Here is a 21,287-nt window from a genome sequence, read left to right as displayed (position 1 = left end):
GCCAGATACTATTATTGGGGAAGCGGCAGCATAGAGATTTAAGGAATGGGGTTGGGACTGGAAGATCGGTGGCTTGTCCCAACTAGTAAATGGAAAAAATGAATGAGAAACCTTTTTTTTCTTTCCTTCCTATTGGAAGAGAAACTGAGGAAAGCGAAGCACACATAAGTATGACAGTGTATTTCCTCACTGGTCCATCAGAGCTGCTACAGTAAAGCTGTAGTTTCCCCGTAGTTAGCTGCTGAGCTGCACTGAAATAGAGGAAGTTTAAAGTAAAGTGAAAGCCAAGTGAAAGCCACTTGCAGCAGTTGACCAAAGTTTAAAGGTGTTTCATGCATTAAATGCACATTTTCTTCTAACTCTATTTCACCCTCCTGCTTTCACTGACCTCTGTCCAGCCTCTTTCTCCAAATGCATGCAATCTCTGCTCAAATCCAGAGGTGAAAGGGTTAAAAGCTTTCACTGCAATAAAGAGGGCCCGGCTTATCCCTGAGTCTATTTTTAGAAGCGCACACACACACACATACAGAAGAGATGTGCACGTGCAAGCACGGCGAACAAACGATCATTATTTTTGGTCTCCCGTGTTGATTCTCCTCGTCGTGATTGAGCGCTTTGTTGCCGTGTGGCTAAAAATGGAGCACGGGGCGAGTGCATGTGTGACACGACCGCTGGCTCTTTTGTGCGGGCGGTCATTGTGCTAGGTGCATGAGCCTCATCGAGGGTAATTTCGAGCCTTATTGTCACGTTTGCCCACCCGTCCACTTGTGCTGACATGTTGTTTTCTGTCCCTCCGAAACCCAATTACAAAATTGTGGCAGATTGCAAAATGCACTTCAGTGGCGTGTTCCCACAAATGCCGCACCCTCTCTCTCTCTCTCTCTCTCCCTCCCTCGCTGAACCTGGTGAACACAGATGAGGCTGCTGCCAGCCAGACGGTTTGTCAGCGCTGTCCTCCCATGCGCCACCAACTTGGCTGAACATGAGAGTCCCATCCCAGGACAAACCCAGGGGGTTTCTTGTGCAACGTCTGACTCGCCTGGATGCAAAAGGTTGACCGTGTCCTCACCAGCATCCTGCTGCTGCACCCATGCCTGTCCTCCCTCCAAAAAAATAATAACATCTAAAACATGCTATTTATGCAGGATGATGTCTCGGTACATGAGAAAAGCTGCGGTTTTAATTGGTGGCAGGACAAAGACAGCGCAGAGCGAACATGAGCTAATGAAAGGAATGGGACGCATCTTTTGTCCCCGTGTCTTTTGTCTAGTCCCAGCCGAGAAACGGGATACACTGTGTTCTGCCAACAAGCTGTCAGCGGCAATTACGGTTTACACTGCTGCCTGGGAGCCCAATCCTTGTGCCTTTTGACATGGTGCTCCACAGTGCTTGACACGAAGCACAAATGTCTGGCCAGGGCATCAAGGAAATACTACGGTTACGCAAGAGGATCAACGCATCATCTTTGTCGGAACTTGAAGCACACGAGCGCTGAAAGAGTCGAGATGTGCATGCATAGTAGGTGCGGAGCAACTGCGAGCTCTGATGCTGTGGGTGTTTGCTGTTGTAAGGCCCAGCGAGCAAAGCTTTACGGTTGCATCACAAATCTCCTAGCAACCATCATGGCTGCCCATTAAGTAGAGAATATTAAAGATGGACGCAAGATCGCTGTCAGTTGAAATAATTTGCACTTTTCAGGTTTTGTGGGTTAATTCGGGCTAATGTCTGCTTTTCTTGTCACCAAATAAACGAATAATAGCACACGCTTTGGAAACTCTTTGCCTTCAACAGCCAGCAGGACGATGACGTGCTCGACAAACGCTGGAATCAAGTTACAGAGTTTTAACATATGTACATAACTTATTGTGAAGCTCTCACTTTTCTGCAAGGTCTCCCGTTTTTCTCGTTTTTTTTGTCTCCATAAATGTAAAGTTGAACCATATAGCTCCATACAACCATACAGCTGCTCTCAAATGATATCAAAAAAGCTTATCACTGACATTAGGAGAATCCCAGTTGATAGGGATTTGTACGGAAGAGGATTAGGGCCACTGAACAAAAGCCTGTGTTTTAGATTTTTTGTGTTTTGTTTCTCACAATTCTGAGAGAAAAGTCAAAATTCTTACCTCAGAATTCTTTGTTTTCTTTTTCAGAAAGTCAGAATTCTGAGAATAATGTCAGAGAAAAGGTAATTCTCAGAAAAAGTCAGAATTCAGAAAAAAAAGTCTGACTTGTGACTTTTTTTCTGAAAGTGTCAGAATTCTGAGAATTTTTTTTTCAGAATTCTAAATTTCTGAGAATTCAAAAACAGAAGAATACAAAGTTTTACTTCTATTTAAAATGTCTTTGTTTTTATTTTGGGGAGTAATATACAGCCCATTTTTTCAGATGCTCTAATTGTCTTCCATATTTTCATAAAGCAGCATTGACTGAATTTTTCGCTGAAGTTGATTTTTAAGTCAATTGCAGCTCTGTTTGTGTCACTTTGCCTCACTGCACAGTAGATTTAGTATGTATGTCGGGGTGAATCGAGCCATGCTGTTGTAAAACATGTTGCTGAAGTGATGAGGCCTTTGTGTTTTAAAATACCCCAAAACTTGTATTTAAATCATTCAGCATTAATGATTCCTTCACAAATGTGAAAGTTGCTATGTGCACATGCATTACTGAACCCCTGAATGCATGCTTTTACTGACTGGTAAACGCTGAACAGGCTGCAGATTCAAACATCCTAAAATTCTGTAAGTACAGCAAGCAGCAATCCGGCAGCTGTCTTGGTTCCAACCAGGTTGTGTTATGAATGTACATTTGGCAAAGGAAGTGGCAAATATCGTTATGTAACCTTGTGGTTCCTGCGCCACAGTCGAAACAGGGAGTGTGAAAGGGCCAATTTATGGGACCGTTCTTGTACAGTTTGTGTGCAGTGGCAAGATGCCCGTTGCCACAACCCTCTATTGAATGTTGTGGCATTGTTTGCTTTTGGTGCACAGTGAATTCAGGCATGCACATACTGAACATGACTTCTTCAAGTATCCAAGATTTTGACTGCTGTGGAAGTGAAATTGGCCTAGGTTATTTGCTATGATGCAAGCAAACCAGTTGGTCTTCACCGTGTGGCTTTTGTGGGTTTCTCTAAATCAGGCACGTTCTCTTAAATGTACGGCTTTTTCGAATAGGAGTTACACATTTGTGCTGATAAGTCTAGAGCTGGTCGATATATCGATATATTTTTAAAAAATATCGATATATTTTTATACGAGATATAAGATGTGACAATATCCTTTATATCGATATAGTCTATGTTACGTTATAACTATACTTGTGGAGCCGCAAGTTTGCCTCTCTTTCATCCACTTTTGTCTTTACGCAACGTTACTCGACCTCGCCTCTCCTTCACTGAACACAACTCCCCCTCCTCCCCCATCGCTTCACGTGCAGGCAGCGACAAGATGGACACGGCAAATCTCCGTTAATGAGTTACTGCGCATCGCCCTGTGCGTGGGGCTGGACGGCGTCAACGTGTTAACGAGCTAACCACGCTAACGAGCTAGCCACGCTAACGCCATGCACGGCCTGAAATCCTTTCATTTTCTCAAAAGTTGACTGCGCGCCTTTTGTATGAATTCTGGTTGTGCTTGATGGCCGCGAACCGATTTTATGTGATACACAGCGCTCAGCAATCTGTCAAAAAATGTTTTAGTTCGACTTTGGTAAGCTACGGAGCTGCACCGCTTGATGGATTGTCGGAGCATTACGGCTACCGAGGAGCCTCGCGGAGTGATACGTACTGTGCTTCAACGTAATATTACCGTATTGTGTGTGTATAAGGACCATAAATGGCACCTGTTCAGAGACCTGGTTACGAAGCGGATTTCAAACTCCAGGCTGTCAGTCACGCAGTAGAAGTTGGGAACAGAGCAGCTGTGAAATCTGTCTTTGTTATTATGCTCAGCGTCTGTTAGTTTACATTTTGACTGCACAATTGTGAGCTCTTTGTTATGCACAAAACAACATAGTTTTCTTTTATTTATAGAGCATCATTATTTAATAAATGCTCATAATTTATTTTTGAGTAGTTTTTTTCATGTACATCTATGCTGTATGTTAATAAAAGTGCCTGTGTGACATCTGGGACACAGCTTTGACTAAGAACTCTTTTTGTTCTTACTTTATGGCTATAAAAAAATATCGAGATATATATCGTATATCGCCATCCAGCTAAAAAATATCGAGATATGAATTTTGGGTCATATCGCCCAGCTCTAGATAAGTCACACGTAAACCCTTATGGTCTCGGCGGTTACACAGCAAAACAGCATTTTTGGACACGCGTCTGCAGCGTAATTACCAATTTCCAACTCATTTCTGATTTTTCTGTCAAATGTAAGATGTGTGACTGCCCTGTTTTTCCAAATCTTCCAGCTTGAAACGAAAGGTCAGATGGTTGTTTTCTGAGTGTCCGCAGGACGCAAACTTGGCCGAGGCTCACACAGGGGTCACCCATTCTCTTTTTATCGGGGTCCATGACGTCAGCCGGTGCCCTCGGGAAGCGAATCTGCGACCCAGAGGAAAAAGCCTCTTCAAGGAGAGGCGTGTTTGATTAATCGTATTGTTCCTGTCTGGTTCACCTTGCTCGCTGGAGTCACCCTGGACAGAGCAGCCAGAACGGAAGTGCGCTGAATGTAATGAGGGCCGGAGCATCCTTCCTCTCTTTCTCAGTCACTGTCTCTCTTTGTAAATGCCACAGCGGCACAGACAAACGTCTCATTCTCTTTTCTCCCGCATAACAAAGGCCTCTGTCAACATACAGTATGCTCTTGTTGCCAGGACCGGGTCAAGTTTGCCTCTTGTCTCTCCTGGGAGATGCGGTGGACAGAGCCCCTTCACCATTTTGCTCAGCTCGTTAGTCCTGCACCCCCCTCCCCACCCGTTTATATTCCCAATCACAACATGCATGTTTTTGATGTAGCTACGCTAACTTGAGTCGACTGACTCACTGCCCGAGGGTAGAAGAAGCTATTTATAGCTCCTCGTCTCCCGATTCTTACCCAGTGGGACTGAAAAGATGGAAGGATGGAGAGGAATGGAGAAAGGAAGATATGAAGGAGCTACATTGAGGTGTTGGGGGGGGGGGCTCTGCTGTGTAACTAGGCTACATTTAAGATTGATGGATCCTGTTGCCAAGGTATAGGGCACTGCTTTGGCGGGTTGTCGCTTCATTACGTTGCTCTCCGACTGTTGTGTGTCCCACTCTCCCTCTTCGGTGCTCCAGCACACACCTATGCTCTCTCCTCCCCACGTGAGTGTCGGGTATCAACCCTGCGGTTTGGGGCTGAAAGCTTATACGCTTTGTCTAACTAACCACAGACAACGACGCACACGCCCCCCCTTCCACCAATTCCCCACACTTAAAAGTCGGAGATGTAAAGCTCCCACCAGCAATTTGTGCAGAAGCAGGGCGTAGAATTACTCCAAGCCACAGGTGTCATGCACAGGCAGATGCGCCTCATTTCCATTGCAAAATGCAGCAGCGTGTGTGTCATTTGAATAGGCACGTCAGGGGATATCGGCTCTCACCGATGCGGACGGGTTTGTTTTTGGAGAGGAGGCTTTGACCACCTTGTAATATTTCCTCGCTCTTTACATAAAGTCTGCAGGAGTTTGGATTTGAATGTCACCTGTTTTCAAACCCGTGTGTGTGTGTCTGTGTGTGTAGATCTGTTTCAACAGGGCCAAACGTGACACTCAAGCCCACACCCAAGCCCTCACTTGTTGGGGGGGACAGGGTGGTTGAAGGTGGAGGGTTCGGGGGTACTGGTGCATCAATTCGCGTAAGGTGGCGCGAGACGAATGCACGTACATAATCAGCGCAAAACGCATCCCTCCAGCTTCAAGGCTAATTAAGAGCGTGCGTCTGTGTGTATGTGCCCATCTGGTCCAGAGAGAATTCCAGAAATAGATCACGCACAGCGAGACGCTCGCCCGTTTCCCTCTCCTTTTTCTTTCTTTTTGATTCCTCCGGAGGGATTTTACATGGGTTTTCATCTCGCGTCCAAAAGGAATAATTGCATATTTGTGCCCCTCAGATGTTTTTGAGCCTTGTGCTCAGGATTTTTAGATATAAATGTATTTATATACAGATGGCTCAGGTGCTTGTGTTTACTATAAATACACACACATATAGAGGATGGATGCAGCAGCAGTAGTCGCAGGTTTGTGTGCGGTTGCGATGCATGCACTATTTCAATTTCAGTGTTTTTTTTCTCGTTTCGTTGTTTTTTCCTCCATCTTTCCATCGCCTCATCATCCCTGCTTCCCTCTACCTCTCTCCCCTCCTTACCCCCTCCATCCCCTGATGCATCCTCCTCCTCCTCCACCACTACCCCTCTCCGTGGCTCTGCTTTTTATAGCCATGTCTTCCCAGGGCTCGGCAGCTACAAAAGCCTTTTCATGTTGCCACTATAATTACAGCCTACACACACACACACACACACACACACACACACACACACACACACAGACATGCGCACACATGCACATTTGAGGAGTGTCTTTGTGTCTGCATGCATGTGCATTGTGTGTGTGTGCCTGTGTGTGCTCCTGCATGTGCCGTTACACACAAAAGGGTGAGCTATTTTTACCTCTCTCCCTCCCTCCCTCTCCTCCTCTCCATCGCTGCCCCCACCTCCCCACCACCGCCACCACCATCCCCCTCATCCCTCTCTGCCGCCGCTGCTTGCTGCCAGCCACATTTGCTATGCTGAGCACAGGCAGCATCAGTCGAGCCCCAACTCCTCTCCTCTCCTCTCACACGCCGAACTCGCACGCCCCTCGGCGTCCCCTCAGAGCCTTTCGGAGCACCCCCACGGTCGCGCAGACCCTCCGCGCATCCACCACTCGCTCTCACTCTCTCCGGCCAATGGAACGCACTCAGGTGTCGATACGGTTGCCGCTGCACGCGCCGGCCGCAGCGCAGATGACCTGAAGCCCGCTTGTTCGCACTGTGGCTCTCTTTTTTTTCTTTTTTTTTTCTTTTAAAAAACTGCCCGATTAGGTTTGTCGCTGGAAGCTTGTCTCAATGTTGCGGACCATATTTGAAGCAGAGTGTTCTCTCTCCCCCACAGAGGGAATCCTGGGAAAGGAGCAGCCGCTCGAGGTCCTGAAGACATCGGCGCTCAACCACATCCCAACAGGTTGGACACTCTGGATGTTTGTTTGGGTGCACGTGTATGTGTGTGTGAGCTTCTATAAACCAGATCCCGCGTGTGTGTCTGTGTGTGTGTGAACAGACGTGATTTCACTATTAACCAGATCCTGTGTGACTTTGCATGCGTATTTGTTTCTCCTGGGATGTAATAAATTGTCGTGGCGTTTGTGAAGTGCCATCACGTCAGAGATTGTCACGTCTCTCCCGTGAGGAAGCACTTGGTCCGACTGAAGGTTGACGGCGTTTGACGGGGGGACAACGCTGTACTTCTCTGCGTTTTATTTACGCTGGTGTCTCAGCGTGGCGTTTGTTTTTCCTTTTTCTTGTTTTTTTTTCGCTGAATGAAAATCCAGCAGTCTGTTTGCGAGCTCACGTGAAACTGCACCAAAGCAAACTATTCCACACAGTTTCATCTCCCCCAAACAAATCACACCACCTCCTGTGAACCCCCCCCACCCAGAGTGTACTCAAATCGCAAAGTGTTTATTAGCAGCGTACAAGCGTGGAGAGTTCATAGCAGCGAGAGGACGGAGGAGAGATGGAGCAGCGCAGAGGGAGGCCAGAGTACAGAAGTGAAAGGGGCACAGATGGAGAGATGAGGTAATCTGGAGGAGAAATGAGTCTGAGGTAATATATGCATAATGCATTATCTAATTCAGTAATGAGGGCGCTTCTAATGCTTCTAACACAGAGAACAATTTGTATGGTCGTGGTTGAAAAAATAGTTACAAAAGAAAACAAAAATGGCAAAAGGCTGATTCATAAATTTCCTCCCCGTGCTGCTCTTTCCACGGCTCTCCCGGAGCAGCGATGAAGAAGTGCTGTAAGCTCGGACAGCCTGTTGCTTCAGGGGAACAAACAGCAAAGTTTCATCTTTGGTTTGACCCTAAGCGTCTTGCTCTTTCACAGGCTTCACGCGCTCCCTCTGTTGGGGTTGTTTTCTGCGCGCCTTCCGGCTGCACTGATAAAATATTGAAATCTGCCGGAATGACTTCATCAGATATTCTCAAAATCTGTTGTCTTGGATACAGAGTGGCTCGGGGCCCTTCGCTTTGGTGTGACCCCGGACCGTTTGGTTCTTTCTCCTGAGAAGCGAGAGCTTTGGAAAATCTTAACATCTACAGTCGCTGCATCATTAAAGCCCTGGCCGCTTTTGTCATGTGATCCTAATGTAACCAGATGCTGGTGGTTGCATCTTAGCACACTTTGAGTGCAAAGCTCTGGTCGATGCACCTGGACGCAGCTACGTGGGTCCATTTTTAACCAGCGTTGAGTTTATGTTTTTTTAACCGAATAAATTGCGTTTCTAGCAAACCTGCAGAAGCTCAAAGTAGAGATGTCGTAATTTAGCCGCAGACTCTGGTGCCAGCTTCTTGTTTGTTAGGATGCTGACATGTCTTATGTAATACTAAACCGACTGCTTGGAGATTTTGAAGTGGTAGTTAGACATATCAGGCACGTTTGAAAAGTGGAATTTTTAAAAAAAAGTGGCACTGCTTTGAGACATTTTCTAGTCCAAGGAATAAATTGAAAAAAAAAAAAAATAGTTGGCAGATCACTCGATCAAAAAATGCCATAGTTGCACGGCGTTAGCAACTAGGCCTCAAAGTCGAGCTCAGCCATAGTCGCGTCAGACCAGCTGGTAGTGTGCTGCGTTCTGTTTGGTCAATTTCATGTGAGGTAGACTTTCTAAGTAGCTTCACCCTGCCCTTAGCTGCTGGGGATCTACAAGCTGCTTTGCAACCCGCCTCGCCCCTTTTGTTGGACCCCAGCTCCTCCATTCATTACTTTTTTTATTTTGCTACTGATTTGTGTTTAATAGTTCTGCTCCTCTCAACCTCTGGCTTTCCATGTCTGCAGATTGAAGAGGAGGCGTTAAAACATAAATAAATAAATAAACTAATGCAAATGCAAATGGCCGTCTTACTGTTTTACTGCTTTGCTGTCACTTTAAATTGAATGTAGCATTAGAAGTATGAGAGAACAAATGTTTTCTTGATCAGAAATATGAACAAATCAGTTGAACAAATAAAGAGTCATCAGCTGAAGCACTGAACTGTTTGTGCAGTCTGTGTGGAACAAGGAAAACTTATACATTTGACACCCCCTCCCCCTCCTCCCCCTGCAGAAGTAGATGTGGTTCAAAGCGCGCTCACCTCTCACTGATAGTGCACACCTACTCTACTGAACGCAGCTTTGCGTTAAAGCCCTCACCATCCTTTATTTGTGCGTCATCCCAGATAGCGAGGTCTGACACGCTTAATTTAAAGCCTGGTCGCAAAGCCACGATGGACTTCTGCACGTACTGCGCCTCGGCTTCACACGTCGCCCCGCTCTAGATCTCACATGTTGTGTCTCTGCCGTCTCCTTCCTGTTAGCCCGCGGTGCCGCAGACCGCTCTGTGATGTCATTGAGACAGCGACAAGTCGGGACTTGCGTTCAGAAGAACAGGACTCGCTGCACCTCGACACGTTCCCCAGCACCACGCCTTACCTGTTCCCTTTCACTACTTTGTCCGAGGTCTGTTTGTGGTGTTTGTGGGGGGTTTTTTAGGAGGTCGCCGGGCCATTTCAGAGCCAGTCTTGCTCTGATAGCTCTCATTGATAGAAAAACTAAAAGAGATGTTCACGCAGCCCGCTCTCAGAGGCCGATAAAGTGACTGCAGCTATTTTCATTATCATCAACAGATGTGCTACTTGTTGCCTCTCGTCGCACCCTGCTGCTAAACTCACCGTGAAACCTGTTCTTTGTCTCTTTGCACGGCGCCAGAAAAAAAAAAAAGGAGAGACCTCAGTCACATTTTACCGAAGCTTCTCTAAACAGCTCTGCTCGGCTCTCAGTATGACATCTATTAAGCCTAACGAGTGTGGAGCTCAGCGAGTCAGACCGTGGGATATACGCTGTGCTATCCGAGTCTCAAATCAGAGACGCCAGCCCTCTGCATTGTCTGGTATAAATAGATCCGCAATTGGAGCCAGAAGAGTTGTGGAGTGCGCCCGAGGGGTTGTAAACAGATTGTGATTTGTTGCGGAGAGATGGAGGGAAGAAAGGTGGGGAGGAGGGAGGGAGGGAGGGAGCTGCCGAGCGAGGAAGGACACAAAACAGGGCTGCAGGATAGGGGACATAGGGATGGAGGGTAGAGGAACCTGCTGACAGGGAACGTGGCAAAGGAGGACAAAGTTGTTAGATGAAGGAGGGAAAAATGTTTAGGTTATGTGCTGTCAGAGAGGTTGTCCTTGATGCTCAGAGATCTTCTGTGGTAAACTTCAAGGAAGAAAAAGGGAACAGAGATTTGGGGCCTCAGCTGCCTTTGTCTTTCCTCTCTGAAGCCTGAGCTGATCCAAGATCCAAGAGGAAACAAACTGGAACTGAGCTGGAGTCCTCGCTCCTGTCAAGCCTGATTCAGGTACAGCTGCGCAAGAAGCCTGGAAGTCCCTGCGGTCTCGCAGAGACAGCACGTTTGTTAGTGTTTTGGTTTTGGTGGAAGTGCCCTCATATTATCTTCTATCTGGCCAACATCAGTAAACTGAGGTACGTGTTTGACGTCAGTGCTTGTACACAGAGATGTGCCGATATGAGAGTTTATCTTTTTCTTTTTTTAAGAAGCAGGTCGGTCTCAAAGGGTTTTCATTGACCGTGAATGTTTTTGCTTTGTTTTGTTTTTGTTTTTTTTAAGTATGCCCCTCCTGTGCTCGTGCTTAGTTAAGCTCACGTCACGTGTGTTTTGACATGTAAAGGCGAGTCTGCCTTGATATTCATTCAAGCAAAATAAGATTGTGAATAAACATCTACTGTATGCAGTTTATTGACCTTGACCAATGCAAATTCACATAAGAAAGCATCCACAGTAAAGACAGCATGAGCGAGCAGACTCAGCCTGAAGAGAAATCTTTAGTTATGCCCAATGGTGGTGTGAAGATTCTCCAAATGGACCAAAGTCATGTTTTTCCATGAAAAGGAGCTTAAGAAAAAGAACTTTTTTTGATGTATTTCCACTTCACACTTTACCTGAAAAACCTTTAAACAGTAACCTTGAGAGCTTTATTGATTTATTGAATTGATTTTCAACTAGGATAATAACAATAAGCATATCATATAAATATATATTCACACGAACACAAAACATAAGCATTTGTCATTTACTTACCTCCAAAAAGTGGTCGGTTGCTCACTAGGCCTGTGTGAGGCCTATAGTATGGATCATCTGGCAAGTTGCTGGGAAAATTTGCATTTCCTGATCAGTTGCAAAAGGTTGCTGATAAATTCTTTAAAGTGACTACTAGAGCCCCAGTGCTGCAGGCTTAGAGACTAGTAGTTTACCTACTAGTCAGTTTTTCCCTAGAAAACCACTGATTTCTAGGGAAAACTGTATATTCAGTGACTGGTTGCCAACTGGTTGCTGGAGGTTGCTGGCAGTCACTAGTGTGAGATCAGTCACTGTGCTTTGGTCACTACTAGAGTGAGGGAGTCACCTGTACTTTGCATGCAAAGCACACACTTGTCTGGAAACTACTGGTGACGACTGTAATCTGTTAGTGACTAAAACAGAACATTTAAAAAAAGAGAGAAAAAAAACGTTGATTTTTAGACCAGTGGCCTCTTTGCCATCAGTTTCACCCTAGCAACCTCTAGCAACCCCTTACCAACCAGTCATAGATTACTCAGTTTTCCCTCATGAGGTCCCTGACTGGTCTCAGCATTTGATTTCACAGCAACTTCCAGAAATCTCCAGCAACCGGTCTCTGGGCCTGTGTGATTGGGGCCTCAGTAGTGTCCCTCCTAGTTAGCCTGTTTGCATTTACGCACTGAGCTGCTGCACTTAACTTTTACCAAGTTTGTGCGTCCCGTAGACGTTTTTACCAATGAACACAATGAAACCTCTGCAGCAGCAGCAGCAGGATGACGTGTGTGAAAGCATTATTGCATCATTTAAACGTTTAACCTACCTCTAAAAATACTTTAAATACTTTATACAAGCATATATTTTATAGTTTACGGTCATTAAATGTCATAAGATGGACTTTTTCTTGTTGACTTTGTCAACACGTTTGGTCACAAAATGCCTAATAAAAAGTAGCTGTTGTTACTGTTCAGAGCTCAGAGTTCAGCTAAACGTTCAGGCTATAAATGTAAAACTCGCCTGTAGCACAGGAAGCTGTAAATACCAAATTCACTTATCTTCTATTGACAGTTATTTTTAGTTTAGTAGAACAGTTTGCATGAAGGACAAACACTGTGCTCGCTGAAAGCCAGGTAATAGTCATTAGAGCGATGTTGCAGCGGAGAGAGGACAAAAGCTATTTTGTAGCTCATGTGCACCTCCAGCTGTTCTTCTGAACAGAATTTCAAAATAAAATGAAGATGGTGGGATTAAAAAAAAAAAGGCACTTTAGATTCATCTAAGTCGTTCGAGATATAATTGATTGAAGTGTTTAACATTAATCCCAAATTTAACTACGATCCTGCAGCATTAATACATCTGGGATCCTCACTCTATTCACCTGAAACCATTTTGCGGTTTTATTTGTTTGGGAAATGTAGGCAAATTCCAGGCTGGGAATATGAGCTCACAGCATTAAAACCGCAAGGGGGGAGGGGGGGGGGGGTACGGTTATTACAAGTTAACCGGGAGGGAGGGGGAGGATGAGGACGGTTTAGATGGGACGGCCCGCCGAGTGAGCTCGAAAGGGGGGAAGAGACATCAGTGTCTACAAACTAGCATGGAGGGTTTTCCTTGGCCTTAGAAGTAAAGAGAGCAGAGAGGGTATGGGGGGAGAGAGAGCGAGAGACCTCTGTGTGTGTGTATGTGTGTGAGAGAGAGAGAGAGTGTGTGTGTGTGTGTGTGTGTGTGTGTGACGCTGGTTCCTGGAAAAGCAGAGGGCTGCAGAATAAACAGGCTGCATGCCTGAGACTGCCCTGTGATGTCACCACTGGGCAAACGAGGGACGAGGGGAGGAGAGAGAAAGGAGTAGAGAGAGAGAGAGAGAGAGAGGGACGCCCATCAGGTTAAAACAGGAGGCGGGGGGGCGAATGCCGAGCCAAAAGTGACAGAGGCTGAGCTGGAAAAGAGAAGTCAGATGTGCAGGACGTACTGTCCTTCCTTGTAACGGCCCTAAAGGAAGAAGAAGGAAGAGGGGAGGAGGAAAACAAGGAGGAGAGGACGAAGAGGAGGAGGAGAGCACTGATGGGTGCGTTTAACGGCTGCTCTGATTCACACCTTTCTCTCTTGTCTTTTCTGCATCATCTTCTCCTTTTGTGCGGCTCGCAATTAGCGCCGGTGCCTGAGATGCCATGTGAGGTGTGTTTGTGCGTGACCATCAGCGAGAGAGAGTGTGTGTGAGGCGTGTGTGTGTTTTCTTGTGGCAGAAGAACACAATGTTCGGGGAGAGAGTGTGTTTATGAGTTATGGATTTACATTAGGCACGATTGGAGCCGCGGCACTTTGATAAGTGTGGTTTTCAGCCATAAACACATCTCCCGTGTGCTTTTTTTCCCACCACTCCTCTCTCTTAGCACTTGCTTTAGCTAATATTAGATGAGAAAAAAAATGAATGAAAAACGAAGAAATAGGCCTTATTCCAACCAGGATGTCAGATTGCAGGCCTGAAAGCGCAGCACAGAGTCCTTTTTAACCTTCAGCTTGCAGAGGACTGTGAAGTAGCTCGTACAGACGCGGGAAAAATGATGACAGAAGAGCAAGAAAAGCAACTTTTCAAAGGAGGAGAGGCCAATGCTCTTAAACAGTCTGCGGCAGCCTGGCGGAAGAATTATGCTGATAAGCTTTTGATAAAACTTTAGTTCCGTACAGGTTAAACTCACGCCTCAGTTCTTCGAAGGGTCTGATAAGATCTTGAATCTTTTCAGGACCTTTGGATGTCCAGAGTTTAAATACAGCATGTGCATTTAACTACTTGGTCCTATACTGGACTGTTTTGTGGAGCAGTTAGTCTCTTTTAAATAGTTGTGAGTGATTTTTAGCTTCAGCTCCTGCAATGTGTCACATAGATAGAAGTTTGATTTTATTCATTACATGAACAGGTAGAGACATTCATCTATCCATCAGCTGCTTTAAAGCCTTTAGACACGTAAAATTTGATTATTTTGCATGTAAAAAAGTTTTTGCGACTCAGTTATCACTAATGCAGAGGTTCACAACCACCGCAGAATTTCGCTGGACGAATTTGATACGTTTCGTTTTTCGGATCAAGCTCGATTGTTTCAGATTTTTCAGATCCAAATGAACAGATTAGACCAATAAGACCACTGCATTTGGCAACAAGCGTGTTTGTAGCTCAAAAGTGCTCTGGTACTGAAAAAAAAATCATATGGAAAAAGTAAAATAATACTGTTTTACCTCAGGCACACAGCTAGACACTGCTGGGGGCCAATTGGCTCTCAGAAATGATTTCTCTGCCTCGTCAGAAATGATTTCTCTGCCTCGTCAGATGTGCTCAGTGTGCCCTACCTGACGCCCGTCATGATACAGCTTCAACTCCTGGGTCAAGTTCTCTCTGCTTCTGCTTTTGGATGAACCCAGAATCGCTGTTTCTTCATTTTTATGTTAAGAAACATCAGGAGCAGCTCGTCATTGCTTTTGAGGCTGAATTATTCGTAAAAACGCAACGTTTTCAGTATATAAACACAACAGGTTTGCATCTGAAAACGTCTGTATTTCGTGTAGTTTGTAAATCTCATGGAAATCTTCCATCAAGCCTTCATAATTACGGCTGACAGCAGTATGTGAGTTTTACTACAACCTCAGGAGCCGGGTTCCTTCTTTAAAAAGCAAAACCCAAAGTTTTCCATGCATTTCATTTATCTTTAGATCGGACTCCTTCTCCGTCTTTCCTCTGCACAGTGATTCACAGCTGTGGGAGTTTGTCTCTCTTAAACGAGCTCACCTCGCTCCTTCCCTCCTCGCCTGCTGGTCGGTTTCCAGATTGTAACCATCGTCGCTTCTAAAATGAGCAAAGGGCCAGAGAGGAGCCAAAACTGAGGGCGTTGCTCCATTTTTAATTAAATACTGGGTACCTTGTTAAGCAGATTCACAAATGGAAAAGGAAATGAAAGAACAAAAAAAATCCAACCATGTAGGTTCTTTTCTTGGGAGGAAAGCAATAGCCGGCTAAAAGAAGGGATCTCATGACTGGGAAATGTCAAACCTCATGTCCTGCAGGGTTGAAACAAATCAGCCAGCGTGGAGTACTGACTCATATGTTGTGTTGTTGTTTTTTAAAATCCCCCACATGACGACAGTCCTTAAGGAGCCGTTGGGTGTTGCTGCCCTGTTCTCCTATGGCGTGGATGGCAGCAACCACGTGGATGTGTTTCACCCCGGCACACGGAAAACACCGGCAAGAAGGCGGCAAGCCGAGTCGTTTGAGATGTGCAGTTACACTGGAGGACATTCAGAAGTTTTTTCTCTGGTCTGTCTGCAATCCATTGCAAGGATCTTCCATAAGAGGCTTTTTACACGTCTCTGTGAATGATGCAGCGAGAGTGCGTCTGTGCTGGAGCCTGGAAAAAAAATGGAAATATATCAGAGATTTTTCTGAGGAAAACAAAAAAGATGTGATCAGTTTGTGGTTATTTGAAAGGTCGAGCACGAATGCGATATCCTCAAAAAAAAAGAGTGTAAATGTGCCGCTGTGTGTGTGTGTGTGTTTTCTATAAGCAGACCTGGCTCTGAACCCTCCTATTAAGTGTGCCACTGATGGCATGTTTGCCTCTTTATTAACACAAAGTTCCCTTCAAGTATCTCTGGCTCTCGCTGCGCTCTCTGCAAACATGTAGGTAAATAATCAGCCAATCGACTCCTATTTATTCAGATTTAATGGGGAGGAAGCTGCCTGATTGGAGGGCTTCCTGTGCAGTGATTTGTGTGCGGCCGGGCTCCAGGTCAATGAGATCTTTGTAGGAAGACGCGGGGCTTCTGCAATTACACACGAAACAGGATTGTTTGGCTTTTTTTGCATAAACAAAAGAGACGAGGGGACAAAAGGGCGCTATTTTTATGAAAGCTTTATTTAACACTTTCTCTCAGGGATCAGAGGTCAGGGATGACTGTTGGAAAACATTCCTGGAAGTGGTATAAGCAGAAAAAAGCAACATATATATGGCTATTAAGGTGATTTATTATCAGGTGAAATCCTTCAACCTTACATTGCATGTTCACTTGAGGCCGGGTTTTGAAATAAAGGCGAGCAGGTATGCTCCATTCTAAAACTGCACAGCTGCTGGGAAGCATGAGCGGCCTTGTTAATTAAAACCGCAGAGCTTCGAGTCACTTTTCAGGTGCTTTTCAGTCAGGTAGAAACACAGAACAACAGTTAGTAGGGCTTTGATTTAATCCCATTCATCTGCACAACCTTGCAGCCTTAGTAAGTGCTCGAGAACAGGATCAATGTGACGCATGTGAACATGTTACAGAGAGCTGTTGGGATCCGCTCTCCTTTTTCCTATTTTCTGCTGCTTGCGCGTCAATAGACTTTTATTAATTGCTTTCACTTGATAGTGGGCCCAATCTGTAAGAGTTTCTAAGCTTTATTTTGCTACTTTTGATGCTGCTAAAAATACACGAGGAGCTGATGCTCGCTGAGTGTCTGGAGAGGCGGTTAGAAAATACGTCCTTGACTTTTGTAATAATCTGTGGTGAGATGATGGCGACGATAATGTTCGCAGCTTGCTTTGCTGTGAGGTGTCACTACCTGTCAGGAGCAAACTAAAAAAGCAGATGCCTTTCTTCTTCTCTCCCGTCATCTTCCCTTGCAGTCGACATCAACTCTGCGCTGCCCCTTCGTCTCCCTCCGGCCGCCATCCCCATGGACCTGCGCGTGGACCATCACCAGCAGCAGCAACAGCAGCAGCAGGTGTCCTCGCTCTCCCCGCCCGCCCAGCAGTCGCCCGGCCAGCCCGGCGGCGGCAGCGTGGTGGCGGCATCGGTGCACGAGCAGCAGCTGCAGGCTGAGCTGCTGGCCCTGAAACAGAAGCAGCAGATCCAGCGGCAGATCCTCATCGCAGAGTTCCAGAGGCAGCACGAGCAGCTGTCCCGCCAGCATGAGGCCCAGCTGCAGGAGCACATTCAGGTACGGCCGCGATTGTGTTTGTCAATGAATGAAGTTCAAGTGCTGCGAAAAAAAAAAAAGGAGGCATTCAAAAAAAATCTGAAAAATTTGGCCCACGTTTTCCAGAAATAGCACTAACAGTCCTTAAAGCTGCAGTTTCACAGCAGCCAAAAGAAAAGCAGTTAAAGCATTTAAAGCAGTGACAGGATTATTTGGACTTGATTGCACAGTGGTTCCACCCATCACAGTTAGTTCACCTGTGAGTCCATCTGTGAACAAAGGAAGGGCTGTTAACAATGCTGGAAGAAAATGTTTTTCTAGACTTGACAAGAAACACGCTATAATCCAGTAGGAGGCTTTATGTGCCCGCCTGTTCAGAACATTTCAACTTAAAAGCAGCACTTTCACCCCTTCCAACCCTGTTCTGATCCGGTTCGGAAATTATTTAAATCCACCCTCAGTAGTAGGCACGCTCCATGATTCAGTAGCCTGTAGACAAACCTTTTTTTTCTGTATGACTTTATCAGTCTGGGGGAATTTTTTCAGTCTTCTTTAGTCTGTTTTAGTCTGCTTCCATTTTCTGTGGGTTGCAGCCACTCATTTATGCACAGTTCTCTTAATGTCTGGCCGCAGTATTTCAGTCGGTTTGAGGTCTGGACTTTGACTTTTTCATTCTTTATGTTGCAGATTTGTTGTTGAACAAAGAGTTGAAAATTCAGTTCAATTCAGCTTTATTTATATAGGGCCGAATCACAACAACAGTCGCACAAGCGCTTTAGATAGGCACAACTTTCTAGAAGCAAATAATACACACAGCCTTATTTGTGTTGTATCACCTTTATCAAGTACTTCCACTCAAACTAGTTCACTTAAGTTTTATTTATATAGCGCCAAATCACAAGAGTCGCCTCAAGGCACTTTATAATGTAAAGTAAAAACCCTTCGATAATACAGAGAAAACCCCAACAATCAGATGCTCCCCTATGAGCAGCCACTTGGAGACAGTGGGGAGGAAAAACTCCCTTTTAACAAGAAGAAACCTCAGGCAACCATCAGGCTCAGGGAGGTCGGCCACCTACTGTGACTAGTTGGGGTTGAGAGGGGGAAGACAGGATAAAAGACATGCTGTGGAAAACAGCCAGAGAGTAATAATAACTAATGATCAAATACAGAGAGGTGTATAAACACAGAAACACTCAGTGCATCATGGGAAGCGCCCAGCAGATCTATTGTAGGATAACTAAGGGAGGATTCAGGGTCACCTGATCCAGCCCTAACTATATGATTTATCATATCTGCCTCCTGAATCCAAACTGGGAGCTGGTTCCACAGAGGGACCTGAAGCCGAAGGCTCTGCCTCCCATTCTACTTTTAAATATTCAACACCTGGCTTTAAAAGAAGCAGAGTATTGAAAACAGACAACAACCTCTTCTGGTCCACATCTCAACAAATCAGCATTAGACCTGGTCGCGGTCTTTTCGGAGGACTGCACACAAGCACATTTACGTAGGTTGCAGACTCTGTGAAGGCTCAGTTTAGGCAAATACCTACCCACTTTACCGTAAATTCACCGTAACATGGCTATTGGGTAACTGCTAATAGCTAAACGGCTAATATTAAAGTGTTGACGTTTATTATAACTTTTAAATACGTCAGCGTGGTTGAAACAGGAGCTGTACTGACTTGTTGAAATTCCTCACAGAGTGATGTTCAGTGTTTTGAGCGTCAGCCACTTCAGCTGGAGGAGGCGAATACGGCACCATTGGTATCGACACTGCTGCAAATGAGTGTTCCTCAAAAAAATGTGAATTTTTTTATATCGATTGGTATCTGACTAACTTTAAATTTGTCAGATTTCTGGTAAGCGTCTGCTCTCTCTCCACGATCATTGTGAATTAAGCTAATCAGCGCTGAAGAGTGAAGCAATTAAAACTGTTAATATTTTTTTGTTTTTTTAAATACGCAGGTTGTAATATTGTTGAGGTATTGTCAGCGAGGAACAAACGCTGAGTTGGACACTGATTTCACTTTAATTCTTCCATCAGTGTAAAAGCAAAGCAGCGGGCCTGTTACTCAAACCTATTTAAAACTTTCCTAAACAAAGCAAAGACAGACTTTGATGTAGTCTGCCGCGGGATTCTTCATTAGCAGACTAAACTCAGCCTGTGAGAGCTTTAAATGCTCCGAGTGAAGAGGGAGCAGAGAACAAGGAGGCACTCTGCCTTCATTTATTTTAACTCCAGAGATGGAGAAGAGCAATATGAGCATGTGCTTGAAGTCGGAAAATGTGCGAAAGACTTTTTTTTTCCTGGTGTGTTACATAACTTATGCACAAGCCCTGTTGTAGCCTTACTTTAAATATCCAGAAATATACTGTGTGCTCAGGGGCGAAGTGAAAAAGTGAAAAGTACGGTTTCGTGTGAACGGCCTGGACTGGACGCGCTTGGGGAGCATAACCAGAACTGCACAGGAGTGTGCGCTGGAGCTTGGATCACATGTCACAGTGACCTGGAAATACAAAGTGAATCTAGATCATCACGCCCACGCTCCGAAGCTTTAATACATCAGCCCCCCACCCCCGAGAGCGCCGGAGCGCTCCCGAGGGGCTGAAATGTCATATAAAGATATTCCAGTATTTGCTCTTTTTTAGAAGAATACTGCTGTAATATGAATTGTACTACACGCAGATACAGCTGAACTACTTATTATTTCAGGACTTAGAATAAATTGTCTAAAAATGGATTGTGGGGGCAGAAGATTAGATGGCGACGTGCAGGATTACATTAGTTTGAATGTCACGTGCAAGTTGATTCAAACTGCACCTCCTCACTCACTCTCCTTTTTTTCTCTCTTGATCTCTTCCTTGGTTCTCATCTTCCCTCTTTCCGAACCTTTTATTTATTCTTTTCTTTTCTCTTGTTTCTTTCTAGCTTGTCTTGCCTTTGTCTTTTCGTGCTTCCTTCTTCCTTACTGGTTGTGCTTTTTTCCCCTTGTTCTTCCCGTCTCTAATTTTCTCTTTTCCTGTTCCTTCTCTCACTTCTTCCTTCTGTCTTCCCATTTTAACCTTTCCCCTCATTTGTTTATGTGTCATCCGCTCCTCCTACTTTCTTCTGTCTCTTACTTTTGGTGTACATTTTTCTTTTAATTTTTTTTTCTTTTGTTTTTGTATTTGACTTTTTGTTTTCTCTTCCCTCTAATTTTCCTCTCATTTATTGCATCTTTTTCCTTTCAAGACTGTTAAAATGATCCATTCAGTCCTGTGAGAAAGTGGGATCACGGTCCTGTTGCACGACCCGGTTTGGGTCCAACTTTATCTATTGATCAGATGACCTCACTTTGACTCTAGTATACTGTGGTATAGAGAGGATTTCATCATTGTATCAATGATGTTCCGAGGCCAAATCGTGGCCCTCCGCCACCATGCTTGACAGCTGGTATGATGTATTTGGTTGTTGTGCGTCACGGTCAAACTTTGGTCTCATCTGTCCAAAGGACATTGTTTCCGAAGTCTTGTGTTTAGTTCAGATGCATCACATGTTGCTTTGCAAACAGAAATTGTGTAGTCCTGTTATTTTAAAGAAAAGAGATTTGCCCTTGTTACCCTCCAACAAGCCATACCTGTTCAGTCTTTTTCCAGCTGCACTGTCATGAACTTTAACATTTACCATTTTAACTGAAGCCTACAGAGTCTGAGATGTAGCTCTTGGGTTTTTGCAGCTTCTCAGAGCATTGCACGCACTGACCTTGAGGTGAATCTGGGGTGAAGTGTCCACTCCTGGGAAGACTGGCAACTGTCTTGAATGTTTTGTACTTGAGAATAATCTTTCCCAGTGCAGAATAATGGACTTCAGATTGTTTGGAAATGACCTTACAATGCTTCCCAGACTGATGGGCAGCACGAGTTGCCTTTGTTTTTTCCTCCTTGGCATTGTGTTAACACACAACTGAATGCTCCAGACCAGCAACCTTACAAAACTTCTGCTTTTACAGAGGTGCTCAGAATTACTGATGATCA

At 45.0% G+C, this 21,287-nt stretch overlaps 1 protein-coding gene and 1 long non-coding RNA gene across 6 annotated transcripts in view; one reads left to right on the top strand and one right to left on the bottom strand.

Moving 5' to 3' along the window:
* The window catches only part of LOC100702316 (histone deacetylase 4), an 82,196-nt gene that overhangs the window by 16,782 nt on the left and 44,127 nt on the right, over positions 1 to 21,287 (top strand). For 2 of the 5 annotated variants that reach the window (XM_005463081.4, XM_005463082.4), the window contains exons 3-4: positions 7,125 to 7,193; positions 16,979 to 17,292. In XM_005463081.4, the coding sequence (XP_005463138.1) occupies positions 7,125 to 7,193; positions 16,979 to 17,292 (383 nt within the window). Of the gene's footprint in view, positions 1 to 6,172; positions 6,213 to 7,124; positions 7,194 to 12,835; positions 13,396 to 16,978; positions 17,293 to 21,287 lie in introns of those variants that run through there. The other 3 variants (XM_025902755.1, XM_005463084.4, XM_005463083.4) reach the window with 3 other exon arrangements.
* Positions 17,210 to 21,287, bottom strand: part of LOC109196944 (uncharacterized) — a 29,902-nt gene continuing 25,824 nt past the window's right edge. The window contains exon 3 of the long non-coding RNA XR_003216295.1: positions 17,210 to 17,334. This is a non-coding gene — a long non-coding RNA (uncharacterized LOC109196944). The remainder of the gene's footprint in view (positions 17,335 to 21,287) is intronic.

This window comes from Oreochromis niloticus, linkage group LG23 (assembly GCF_001858045.2).
Source record: "Oreochromis niloticus isolate F11D_XX linkage group LG23, O_niloticus_UMD_NMBU, whole genome shotgun sequence".
Lineage (NCBI taxonomy): Eukaryota > Metazoa > Chordata > Actinopteri > Cichliformes > Cichlidae > Oreochromis > Oreochromis niloticus.
This window is presented reverse-complemented; position numbering and strand designations above follow the sequence as displayed.